A 13,948-nucleotide genomic window follows, 5' to 3' on the forward strand; every position below is an offset into this window, starting at 1 on the left:
TTTGTTCAATAGTTGATTGTTACGTTTGGCTGCATGTCTTCGTTTCGTGATGGTGTGTCCATTAAATCCTATACACGTGTTCTAGTCAATGCATACTTTTAAACACAATTAGTAATACAGATTTAGAACATTAACTTATTAATTTGTAACTTCTAACATTAAATCTTGGAGTGACGCATTGAGATAGATTAATTTTTCTAAAAGATAAAGAGAAACACTTGTTGATGAGTTTATACAGCACACTGGTAGACGAGGATACAAGTTAAAATATAATATATACGTACACGTTTGTTGCTATTTTACAATTTATTAAAAATAACAATTGAACAACACTAATAACACAATATTTACAGTACATTTACGATTGCGATTGTCAAAAAACGATTTACATTTCAAAACTTGACAAAGTAGAAAATATAAAGAATGGAATGATTTGCATTCAGCTGAGGAGAAGTAGAATAGAGCCACACCTATTCTCTCCCGATGACTCACAATAGCAAAGTACTAAATATTATCATTTTTACGATGATATCATCAATTATTTAACTACATAATACGTATCAACAACATTTGCCTTGTTATTGTATTTTAGTGTGTATATTCAGTGTTTTGTTCGATTCCGATAGATTTAACAACCCATTTCCATTCTTCATAAATTTTCTCACAACTTCACTTATTTTTTCTTTTAAATTATTGCATTTTGCGATGACATTTCAATTATCAATTACTTTTGGTAACATATTTGCTTAATTTATGATCTTCCCGACAGAAACAAGAGGTTAACGTAGCAGTGAATTGCGAACATCTTAACATCTATATAAGAAGTTCAAGGATGCAGAATGTGCACAAGACATTTAAAAAACAATAATTATGCTGCTACATACACGTTTTATACAATTGTAAAAACCCAAACTTGCCTACTTCAGTGAAATTACAAATTGCAAATTTTAGCCTCAACCAGTCTGTACAATATTTATGTCATTTCATTACACAAAATATTGTTTAATATCCAACAGCCATAGGGTACTGAAGGATTGATGCGCCATTACCATGGACTTACAATAGATCAAATACTGTATATAATGTAACTCAATTAAAAAGTGCAAAGGAAAATAATGGAGTAATGGTAAAAACAAGTTATGAAGTTCTTCTAAGATATGTTTGATCTAAGCCTACTAAATATACATATCTAAACTTTGTGTTTTGATTAGAAAAAGAAAATGATTAATTAAGTGTATTGTAATCCAACTGTACACAGTTAATGAATTGTTTGATATTAGTGTCCAAATGCGAAAACAAGAGCCCGTTCTCCTCAACTCCTCCCAGTCACACTTCAACTTTCTGTTTTTAATGTTTTTAATTCCTGGGTTCTAGCTACTTATAGTATGTTGTTATTACTAATAGTTGCTAGTCAGATTGGGAATTATTACCAGCAGACCGTGGTGTGAAATCATTGCAGTTTCTTCTTCTGTTTTTTAGCTTTGCCAATTATCGAATTTCTAATGGAATGTTAATAATTGTTTGCGTTAGGCCTAAATTATAAAATGGCGACTGTAGGCCTACTTTCAGGTACCAGTAATGGTAATCAACTGCTAATAAAGTGACCGTTCAGCGCTTAGCAGTGCCGTTAGTAGTAATATTGACACAATGTGATGGTCCGGCTACAGATCTACCATGAGAAATGTCTTTGCTAATATTAAGAAGTCCATCATCTCTCCGACTAGAGTCTGGAAATTTGTCGCTTTTTTGCGAGTGTGATCCAAACGGTTCTGGTGTTTCGTAACAAGGTAAAACAGTGTGAATTAACTTGACAACACCCTGTCTGAAATCTGGTAGTCGCCACCAGTAGGCCAATGGATTGAGTGCAGAGTTTAGCAGACCAATACAGAGACATACATAAAAGGCCACTGTCCCTCGAAAACATCTTGCTTCATGTGTGATTATATAAAGTGAGAAGTTTATACGAAGAGCTTCGATTGCCCATGGTAACCAACATGCAGAAAAAAGGGCAACAATCAACGCAAATGCCTTTACTACGCGCTCTGCTTCACGTAATTCATTTCGCTTACTTCCAGATTTTCCTCTCATTCTTCGCTCGTGTCGCCTGATCTTCATAAATATCGCGCCATAAAGAATGACAACAGCTATTGACACAAATATCATAAGCCATGGTCCAAGGTTCAACACAATTAGGATATATGCCTCTGTGTACGATGAAAATGGAACAATAATTGCGAGTGGAATCACCCAGAAACAAACACATGTAGTGATCACTCCCCGCTTGGTAACAATATCCCTGTGTTTAGTTGGTGCCACAACTATGATAATAAATCGCTCTACGGCGATGGCAAGAACGGTTAGAAGTGAAATGACAACAAAAGTGGAACCAATAGCGTCAGTTACCGATGCACCAACCAGTACTTGAATAGGCATCATTAATCCGGCAGACAAATCCGTCAGAGCGAGGTTGAAAACAAAGATATTTCTTGGCCTACGGAGTTTACGGTAGTGAAGAAATGTGGAAACAACTACGGTGTTTCCAAAAACGATCAAGACACAAATGATAACGAGTGATATGAATATTCCCTTTAGAGCAGTTTTACTATCTGCAACATCACTTTCATATATATCAGGCATCGTACACTTTTTTAGTAGGGTTGTATTTGTTAAATTTGCCGTCATTTTGTTACATCTGTTTTGCTGGTAAACAGTAAATAAGTTAGTTATTTCAAATAGTCAAAGAAGGTGTTAAGTATAAACCGGCTGAGCTAACCGTAATGTTCGAGCTTTTTTATTCAAGACGTTTTATAGTTTCCTGTGCAATAGAGTTCAATACTCCTGTTCACCTTGGATGAATGCTATTGGTGTTTGATGTCCACACAATATATCCGGTTATTATTGATCGAAGAATCTAGGTACCGATTAATTCAACACACCTACAACAAAGAAAAAATAAATAAAATTTAATTGGCAATTTATTGGTATATAGTATTATTCCGGTATGCTGTATATCGTGGTGTATTATAAAATAATTATATAACTTATACAAAATAATGTTCTTTTGATCACAGTACTCTGTTTGATTGAAAAATTTAATTTAATACGGTAACGCCCATTAATAATCACATTAATTAATTAATAATTTCCAATAACGGCATCCATTGTTGGTTATAGCTCTATTTCATAAAGTTATATCAAATGGCTCTATTTCACGATCAACGAAGCAATAGCTGAAAAAAACAATGCGTCGTGTATCAAAAACATATGGGCTACAGTAGTCTGCGCCGTCTCTAGACTTAAAAACAAATCGCCGCATTTTTTAATAGTTACATTGATTCAAGATGAATTCGCGGTCGATTAATCGAATTAAAAGTTTACTTTAGAATAGTAGGCGTGTTAGAGATCAAATTATTGAATGTTTTGTATTCGTTGAATGGAAAAAAAATGCACGACTCGGTTCCGCCTCATTGCAGTCAACTTGTCTCATATCACTCAACTTACTTACAATATTCATCATTGTCCTGATTATAGTTATAGTAATTTTTGTTGAATTTCGTAAATAAGAATCAAACAATTAAAGTTTCTAAATATGCAGTAGGTATATGCACTGCTGTTATACTGCTATTAAATAACATTGAAATAAAAAATATAAAATAATGGTAAATAAACTTTAACTGTGCAAAGCAGTCACCTGATCTCTCCCAACCTAAAACAGACGTCGCATAATATTATATTCTTACCCGGAGTTTTTAACCATTATAATTCCAGTTTATGATTTAATAAGAAGTATCATAAGAGTTCACCCAGGTCAAGGCTAGATGGAAGATTACACAATACTATGATGTGTTGTGTTTATTATATGCCGTATTGTGGAAAAGTTACCAATACGCTGAAGTATAGGATATGGGATGATCTGTCGGATTATTGCACAATTCAAAATTGATTAATTAAATTTTATTAAGTGTTAGTTAAAGGCAAGTTGACTGGTCTACAAACTAATTTCAATATGTATAGGCCTACCTTAGAGTTAGTGTGAGAATTACGTAACAATCCTCGAGTTGTGCATGTATACAAGTTTGTGCAAACTTAGTTGTGGTGATATTGAAGATACTTTATCAATTTATTTTAATATGCTAGCCGTTGAAAAAAATCATTGACACCTTCAACGTGTTTTGTAAAGATCATTATTCAAATCCTAAGATGAAAATATAGTAACACTTTATTGCTTCAAGCAACGTAAATTTTACTTTCTAATAGGGCCGGTCTACTGAATAACATTTCTCATTCTTGTGGCTATTGATGGAAAATAATATGATTTAAAAGTTTTAACCTGTCTTATTCATCGCGTTTGTTTTCATGAAGACATTTCCTTTAAGTTTAATAATTTTGCAATGTTCAAATCGAAGTATCATTTTCCAGAACTATAACATCTGGAAACAATTTATTGTGTTTGTTTCGAAAGCACTTAAGACAGAGGAAATAAATTCACTATGACTCATGAAGTGGTAATCTTTTAAACATCATTAATAGTACTTTGAAAATTAATTATTGATACCACACATTGCAACTTTGTGAACTTTATAGTAAAGTACAGAAACACAATACTGTACTATCAACGCCTTGTTTTCGCTATCTAAACAAGTTTAGTGGTACTCTTGGCGTTACATATTATTTACAATATACATTTACATTACAAATTACAAAAATGAAAACTGTACAGTATAACAATACCGGTAGGTAGGCTATAACAATATTGAAGAAAGGGGCCGCAATAATTGATTCTGGCATGACGTTATAATATTCATCATGCCTAGTGATCTTGCCAATGCGAGTCTTGTTGCTTTGGTCTAAAGCGGTCAAGTGTGCTGGAGGTGTTTAGCAAACTCCGATCTAGACTAGATCTACTATATAAAACATGATTTATCATTATTATATGGAGCTTTCTGAAATACTAACATAAAACTTCGAAAAGAAACCCATGGGCTTCTTTTTTAACCACTCTTGGTTGGGCTTCTCTTCGAGATTACTTTTCCAAGCTGAAGAAGAGGATTCTTTTCGAAATGAATGCCGTAAGTAAGTTCTGAAATTCCCTGCCAATTTTACATATTTGTCAAGGAAGCAGACAAGAAGAAGATGCAACAACCATTTGGAAAACAATACATTATAGAAATAAATATATTATATGGGGCTTGATTGTTGAGATAATTAAGGGTTATAAGATCATTGGAACATGATCATACATTTCTATTCCTTTGGCATTAACATTCAGTCTATTTTGAAGCTCAGTGGGTTTGATTTCAAGATAATATGCTTCTTTGCGAGATTACTTTTGCAAACCACAGAGGGGGCCTTTTTTTCGAGAGGAGTTTTATGGTATGGTACTACTATAAATAAGTATCTATAAATTCTGTTTATGCTCAAATAAAAATTACTATAAATTAAGAGATTTTGATTTACGAGTGAGGCTTATGTGGATGGTTTACTTCATGTATATTACTGTCACAAAATAATTATATTATTTGAACTTTAAAATATGCCTACCACTAGTAGACTTAGCTTTGTCAGTGGTTTAGTATTTTAATGTAATTGATGATTTATTTCATCAGGGAAGATTCACTCTTCCCTGGTTTCATACAGTAAATATCATATCTTTGTACGTTTTTGTCTATGGATCATCTAAATTACAGTACATCGTTCTCCGGGATGCTACGGTTCACCTACGCCAATTTACTTTAACGATTCCTCAGTTATTATTATTTTTGGATCTTTAATTTACTGTACTTACTCTTTGGTTTGTCGAAAAATATCATTTAAATACACAGTAATAGTAGCCTACAGTGTATACAATTACAGAATAATCGAAGAAAAGTAAAATTCTTTAATTTACTGTATATTGATAAAACAATTTATGGAACGACGGATCATCAGAAAATAACATTTAAATACACATCCTATAGAGTCTAGAATTACAGAATAATTGAAGACATGTAACATTTATGGGACGACGGTAACAAATAAGGTAGAACTGAGTCAAAATAGCAAGACAGATGGCAGACGAATCTCTCATAGATCGTTGACTTCATTATGATCGTTTGCCGCTATTTTGTCTGTTGTTAAACAGAATTCCAGAAGCAATACTCTTTGCACGATCATCCGCAAACAATACTCAAGTTAATTTGTAATATATTTAGTAGCCTAAACGTCGTGCGTTTGAACCGTGAGGAGCCAAAACAGCATTCCCATGCCCTAGAATAATTGCTTAACAAAACTATTAAATAAATAAAACAAAACCATTAAACATTGCCAAAATAAAAACGAAATCTCAATTTTAATTTTAAAATTAAAATTTTGATCACAACACAATAAAAGAAGAAAATGTTTACCTCCGAAATTTATTTAATGTTTGAAGTGATTAAAGTCAGCTATAAAAAAAATAGACAGCTATAAAAAAGATATTGTAATTTAGAATAAACTAAATGAATAGAATACCTGCACATGCTGCTTGCTAAGATTACAGTCTCACCTAGACCTGTATGTGAGTTTTAATTACAACTACTGTATGACAAAGTACCAGTAAATGTTGCCTATTAATTGGTTAAAGCACAAATAATGTCTACATAAACTCACCAATATGTTGAACGGTTGATTGTAAAACTTGAAAATAAAACAAACAATCGTTATTAAAACTGGAAGACACACGTTATAAATTTAATAATGTATTACTCTGGAATCGTATACGGGAAAGGAGAAGATGGATTATTTGCTCCGTATATCAACTCCACCTAGACTGGATTTTTCATCCATGCGTAGCACGCTTATTGTGCGCTGCTAACGTTTAAAAAGTCACGTGTCACAAGAGGTAATTATGTTAATTGTACCTAATGCTAATTTTTTTCCCAAACAAAGGAATTTTTTGTGCTATCAAATCGCTAGGGGACAAGTCTCATTATTATCATTGCCAAACAAAGGAACTCGTTGATTTTGTGTTGTTTCTTGTTTTTTTTCTACAGGACACAATACTTTGTTGTGTATTTAAACATTTACTGATTAATCTAATAAACCATTTAAGCAATTATATCGATAATTACAAAATATCTAATATCAAAAATTATGATAGGCCTATTAACAAAAAACAGAATTAAATAAATCAAAATAATTAATTACTTAAAGTAATACAAATATTATATACTAATTATAATATTAATAATATCATATTAACTATACTGTACTTATGATGCAATTTATTTACAGTTTGTCAGATAAATCATATGATACCACCAAACTTTCGGGTTAAAATCAAAATTGTAAGTTCTGATGATGAGAATAGTATTCTAGAAACATGTCACGGTATTTTAAGGCAGTTTGCCTGTTCATCAAATGACTTACAATTTTTATTTTTATTTAAAGTTTGCCAACCAATGTAAAGATGGTCAGTACATATTTAATTTGAAGGATTGTATTGTAGGCCTATTTAAACTAATTTTGTTTTATCATGATCGGCGGCCGGCGGCGGGGTTGGACACCATTCCCCAGTGAGTCCTATGCAAATAAATCATAATAGTTGGGCACGCTTCCTTTTCTTCCTTCAATGATTTATAAAGGAAATATTAATTTTCTCATATTTTTATTCAAATTCGCGGCTGTGAATATTTCCTGGTGTTTGTTAAAACGAAGCGTGTTGAAACAATGCTTGAGTTCATTGACACAATGATAGGTACTTTAGGCCTACTTTATTATTTTATATAGGAAGCCAAATCACTTTTTTTAACAAAGATTTTGTTGTTGTAATTATCAATATTTCATATACTTTATACAAAACGTTTATGACATCCTCCACCAAACAATTAATGTGTTGGAAGTAAAAACAAATAATGAAGACCTATAACTTTTTTTTTAGAAAATAAAAAAAAAAGAGTTGTGTTGTCTTTTTCTCCCATTCAGTACGGTATTAGTAATGGGTCGCTCGCTACATATCACAAGAATATGGTAACCGAAAGATTAGATACTGAGAAACACACATTTCCATAAATCAGGATTGAAATTGACCGTAAAACAAAATACAGTAATATATAATTCTTTTCAAGCAAATAACTTTCTCACGATTTCTCATTTTTACAGATCAGCTGCTGCGGTCCTTTGGCAATACATCATTTTTCTAACATTTCTAACATGCGTACATTATGTGCTACTGTAAGGGTCAATGTATACTCATACAGCAGGCCTACTGATCTTAAGTTCATAAATTGGTGCGTATTTTGGTAAGATATTGGTACATTGCATTGCATTTTCAAACTAAAAGCGTGTCTAAATTATTGTACGAGAAATGTTAAAAAATTCGATTAAATCATCACGACATACAGGCCTAATGTTGTCTTTTATTAGAATCCCGTTCCTTGGGGACATCATTTCATTTATTTCATTTCAAAAAATGTATTTCTCTTTTCTCTTATGTACAAAGTTTGTGATAAAATTAATAATTATAAATAAGAGCGGCGAAACTCAAAAAGCAAGAGCTTGTGAAGGGCTGCCTAAAATAAAAAATAAGGTACAATTTTATATAAAAAAAAAACTACTACTACTAGTTTTCAATTGTTCTCATTGATACAACAAACAATACGATGCAACTTTTTGTGGTGGCGCTATCGTTGGTGTTGTTGAAATGCATCGACTAACATAGAAATTACAAAAACACAATACAGTACTGTATAAATTATCCTTTCTTTCTGGTATCAATAAAACGGAAGGTAGGTAGGCGTAAATAATAACAACATTCCTGCTCTATTTCAGACAATTATTACAACATATGAATATCATTAAAGGAAGTTGTATAAAGTACAATTACATATTTTTTTTGTACAAAATAAAATTGGCAGAAAACGAACAATGCAAATTAATTAGAGCGGAAGTATGATACTTATTAAAAGTACAAATTAAACAAAAACAAACAAGCTCAGATAATGTATTTGTTTACAAAATTGATGTTTTAAAAAACTGAAGAAATTTCCAATTAAAGTCGTCATATTAATTTAGTAATACTGTGTGTTGTATTTTGTTATAATTTCTTGATTTTAATTGTTGAACCCTTCTACAGTTTGCTTTCATAGACTTGTAGTTTTTCTGTCCAACTTCCCAACATGCTTTATCCAATCGTTTGTATTTTTAATTTCTCTCCATTTGGTTTGTCATTGCCGACGTCTAACGCTTGGTTCCCACTAGAACGCGCAACTCAATTAAGTTGGCCAACTACTTACAAGACAGGATCCATCGCGTCATGATTGGTCAAATTATTTGCGATTGTATCGCCACTAATGTAACAATCAACCACTAATGTACATTAACCACTTAAACCAACGTAAACAACTTAACTCCTAATTTTAACCACTGACGAAACAAACTTCATCAACCACTAACGTAACAATTTTAACCACTAACGTAACAATTTTAACCACTAACGTAACAACAGTAGAAAAGAAAAGTTGGAAATCTAGGACTCCAGTTATGTCGTGTTTGTCTATCATTCAATGTTTTAACCTAACTGTGTGCAATTAATTAATTAATTAATTTATTTATTTATTTATTGAGGCCTGCCTTCTTGTGATCCTTGGACTGTTCAAGTATTAAACTTTGAAACATGATCTTCTTCATCTCTGTCGTCATGCTATTTTCATGGAAGACTTAGCTCGGATCCATTCTGTGGATGTTGAAGATTTTCCTTTCAATTTTGATCTTTATGCCGTAAAGTGAACCACTCACATATACTTCATTCGTAAAAAATATTCAATTTTCTATCAATTTTTATTTGAGCATAAAATATATACAGTACTCTAAATGTAATAGTATTTCATATATATCCAACTATCCGTTTAGTGGTCTGAGTTTTCTTATAGCAGAATGAAACTAGAATTTTTAGACATCCCATCAAGATATTATTCATTCATTCATATTATTCATTCGTTACTTAAAATCATCTTTATAGTAAACAGAATTGCGAAATAGTTGTACATGATAAACATGTTTAAGCGCATACTGTCCGATGCTATAGTTTGTCAACCGTTAAACATCAAATCATGGTCAACCAAACTGGGTGGTCATAAAAGTTTTATAAAAGCATGGTCACTGCACTCATTAAATGCTCGTGTTTATTTCGCTTCATTGGTATTACAAGTGTTTTCTGTCAAATTAATTTTAAAATCACGTATCTAACAGAGGCCATGATTATGAATCACTATTTTTGTCTAAAACCTTATCTACACTATCAAACTTTATGTGACAAAAAATGTGATGTGCCCATATCGGCATATGGACGATGTCATATCACTATCATATTTAGGAATATCAATCACCACCATATTTGAGCACATCACACTTTTTTTTGTCAAACTAGTTTGATAGTGTAGACAGAAATGAAACTACCTGAGAATAATCTCTCACTTACTGATTTATCTCTCACCCTAACATATTATTTAGTAGGCATAGATCGAATGAAACATCCATTATATTATAAGAAAATTGTTCTTAATCTATTTGTATACAAATATATCTAAAAATACGAAGAATGTATCATGTACGGTATAATACTTTTATTTAGTTACGGTGTAAAACGTATTATTAGGGCAAAGTGCTAAAGTAAGCTTTAAATACAGTATAAAGTATGTATTACACAATAGGCCTACCCCAACTGTACGCATAAAATAAGGACATATTAAGAAAAATAAAGCGGTAAAAAGGGTTTGCAGAATAATAAGGAAACAAAATAGGCGGTTGAAACGGAAAACAGCATGTAGACAATATGATTTATAGATCATGTTTACTAAATGTTAACTACTATTTTGAAAATGTGCAATACTGAATACTAAATAATAGAAAATTCACTTACGATTTAGTTGTTTGATGTTACGAGATCAGTTTTTAAAAGCACGTACTACGATTGGTGTTCTGGACTTGCTAATTAAGTACAACAATGTCTGTAGATGCTTGCCTTGTAAAGCCGAAACTGTAACTATCTCTGAAAGGAGGAAAAGAGGATTTTAATTGGTTATTTGTAAAACAAGACGGATAATGTTACACATACCATACCATTGTCCTTGGTGACGATGTTCTTAAGTGGACATCATTTATTTGTTTTTGTTTCGGGTACGTCCAATTACAGTCAATCCATGGTCAGTCGGCAAAAAACCTCACATGTTCTTTTTAAAGATAGTTAATAATGTTTTATTTCATTACTTTTTTTACTTAAATGTTACAAATGGCTATTTACTGTTTTTGATATTTCTTAATACTTACTTATCAAAATAGATTTAATATTACTGTTACTGCCCTAGAAGTTAACAATGACAACCGTCACCACTGTACACTAGAGATCTACTATCATTTTATACAATCATAAACATCACAAAACACATAATACATTATTTTGGGCTTTCAATCTTAAAATAGAATTGGATGTTAATGTTATTCAAATTTCAAGATGGGAAGTAATTCAGTTTGACTTATTCAGAAAAACCAGTTTGACTTATTTAGAAAATCCAGTTTGACTTATTCAGAAAAACCAGTTTAACTTATTCAGAAAACCAGTTTGAATTACTCAGAAAAACCAGTTTGACTTATTCAGAAAACCAGTTTCACTTATTCAGAAAAACCAGTTTGACTTATTCAGAAAACCAGTTTGGCATATTCTGAAAACCAGTTTGACTTATCTATAAAACCAGTTTGATTTATTCAGAAAAACTAGTTTGACTTATTCGGAAAAACTTGAGTTTGACTTATTCGGAAAAATAGCACACCTTTAAAATTATACTCTTACTATAAAATTGACAATGAGAAAAATACACACTGCGTAAAAACATTTATAATTAACATTATTTTTGATTGTGTAATTTGGCAACAAATAAGTTTAAATGTTTATATAAATACTCCAAAGTCTTAATTTCTTAATTTGTATATTAAATAAAAATAATATTGAAAAACCCCACCACCACTCTAACAACTAATTGCTTATAATAGTTTAATAATCTAAAATAAATAATGCAATGAAAAAGTATAAAAATGATAATTAAATAAGTGGAGATGAGTTGAATGGAAAACTTTTCAACGAATGAAAATATTACCTATACTATATTTATAATTAAAAACATTAATTGTACACATGATTTGTTTTTGTTGTCGCATAAAATCTCAAAATTGTACATGGCTTATGAATAGAAGCATTATCTCTTTCACTATATACAGTATGTCAGTTCTATTTATGGCATATTAGTCAAACTTCAACAAATGACATATTCTCCCCACCCCGTAAAAATTAAAAAAACATTCATTATTTACTTAACATTGGTGTTAAGTTACACATGGTGTACTGCAAACTACTAGAACCATTGTATAGAACTTTTACAGTAATAATAATAATGAACATTTCTAAAGCACTCTTTACCAGAGTCTCACAGCGCAACAGTAAAGTGGATGGAGTGTAACAGTACTATGCAATAGAAGTAATCCCGTCGAAATTAAAAAATCAAATTTTACATAGTCTGCGTTCCAGACAGAGTTTAAAATATTTTGGCACATATGGCGTTTCATACATATACTACTTGAGCTTGCATACAAAAATCGAAACGTCAACTGGTGGAGTCACAAAAAAAAAGACAATAATTACAGACTTGTGGCAAGTCTAAATTTTACCAAGTGCTGCCTTGTCTATGACACAGACAGTGACTATACTGTTGTATTTACTTTTAAAGTTAAAAAACAAAATATTTATAAAGCTGAGCTTGATTTGATTTCTTACAAAAATCCATATTACAACCATTCACTATGGTTTTTTCAGTATTATTAGTATATTTATGTTTAATTTCATACAGCATGTACAAGTTATAAAAATACATATATCGCTCAATATATATATTCAAAATAATGATAATAGGTACATCAAAATGGAATGGTAAAACCTTTTTTTAAAAATTCAATTTGACATAGCACATAGACGTCAATCTTTTCAATTTTGTAGAAATTTATATTAAACAATTCACACTTGTTTATTAATATAAATAAGCAACGAAATATGTATATATCTTGAACACATTCATAAACTAATAAAATCCCTGAGCATATCCTTCAACATGAACCACAATCAGATTATTTACATAATTTCATAATATACAGCTTGTAAAATTATCATAAGATCACTATATTATACATTACAAATTGTTATTCATTATTGTCTAAGAAATGCCCATAAATACAACGGGCACATCATCGTCTGAACTAAATTCATCGTTCAGAAATCCATCTCCTATATCGATGCGATTACGCCCCTTTCCTTTGCCTCGTGACTTAGTCTTCCGTAGTTTATTCCTCAGATCACTTCTGGAGTGCTTTGTGCGTGAAGTCTTTTCTTCCTGAATATCTTCAAAGAGATCTTCTTGGGAAGAAAATAATGCATTTGGAATTGCAAAATCCTCAACATTTATTGTCTTATCAACAGATTTTGCGGCCGGAGTATCACGCACAATATCTTGAAGAACGTTTCTTTTTCTGAGTTTCGTATTCCCTGATCCAACACTGCCAATCTGAGTGGAATCTGAATGAAGACAAACAAATGATGTTTCTGCTTCAAGTTCTTTTAATGTTGGACTTTTTCTCAATTCACTAGAATCTTCTTTAAGTTCTGAATAGGAGCTGCTTACAGTCGTCCAATCATCCGTGAACTCCTCCAACTTAATGTCATCTCTGAATTGTTCAATGGAGCTGGATCCACTTGATTTATTGGTTTTTGCCCAGTTACGCTCTTGATCTTTTGAGAAGGAAAAATGTCAAAACATTATTAACTAAATTATTGCTAGTGGCTGTACTTAATACTAATTGTAGTGTCCAAATATCATCAATTATATTATGAATCTAGCTAGTTGGTTAGGAATTCTTTATTTTATTTACAAAAAGCCCTGAACAAATTACT

General features: G+C 31.4%; 2 protein-coding genes across 2 annotated transcripts in view; both read right to left on the reverse strand.

Annotated features, from left to right (window-relative positions):
- Positions 1–300: 300 nt before the first annotated feature.
- LOC144839591 (mu-type opioid receptor-like) lies at positions 301–10,920 on the reverse strand. The gene is made up of 2 exons (XM_078695021.1): positions 10,877–10,920; positions 301–2,936 (listed from the first exon to the last, which is right to left on the reverse strand). The coding sequence occupies exon 2, from the start codon at positions 2,680–2,682 to the stop codon at positions 1,609–1,611; it is 1,074 nt and encodes a 357-aa protein (XP_078551147.1). The 5' UTR covers positions 2,683–2,936; positions 10,877–10,920; the 3' UTR covers positions 301–1,608.
- A 287-nt stretch (positions 10,921–11,207) lies between these two features.
- LOC144839334 (polycystin-1-like protein 1) overlaps positions 11,208–13,948 on the reverse strand; it is a 65,334-nt gene continuing 62,593 nt past the window's right edge. Inside the window, exon 63 of the mRNA XM_078694650.1 lies at positions 11,208–13,786. Coding sequence (XP_078550776.1) covers positions 13,215–13,786 — 572 coding nt within the window. The 3' untranslated portion in view covers positions 11,208–13,214. The remainder of the gene's footprint in view (positions 13,787–13,948) is intronic.

This window comes from Antedon bifida, chromosome 4 (genome assembly GCF_963402885.1).
Source record: "Antedon bifida chromosome 4, ecAntBifi1.1, whole genome shotgun sequence".
Lineage (NCBI taxonomy): Eukaryota > Metazoa > Echinodermata > Crinoidea > Comatulida > Antedonidae > Antedon > Antedon bifida.

Excerpts from the sequence above, each read along its gene's own strand:
- LOC144839591 (XM_078695021.1), bottom strand. The coding sequence starts at position 2,682 with ATGACGGCAAATTTAACAAATACAACCCTACTAAAAAAGTGTACGATG.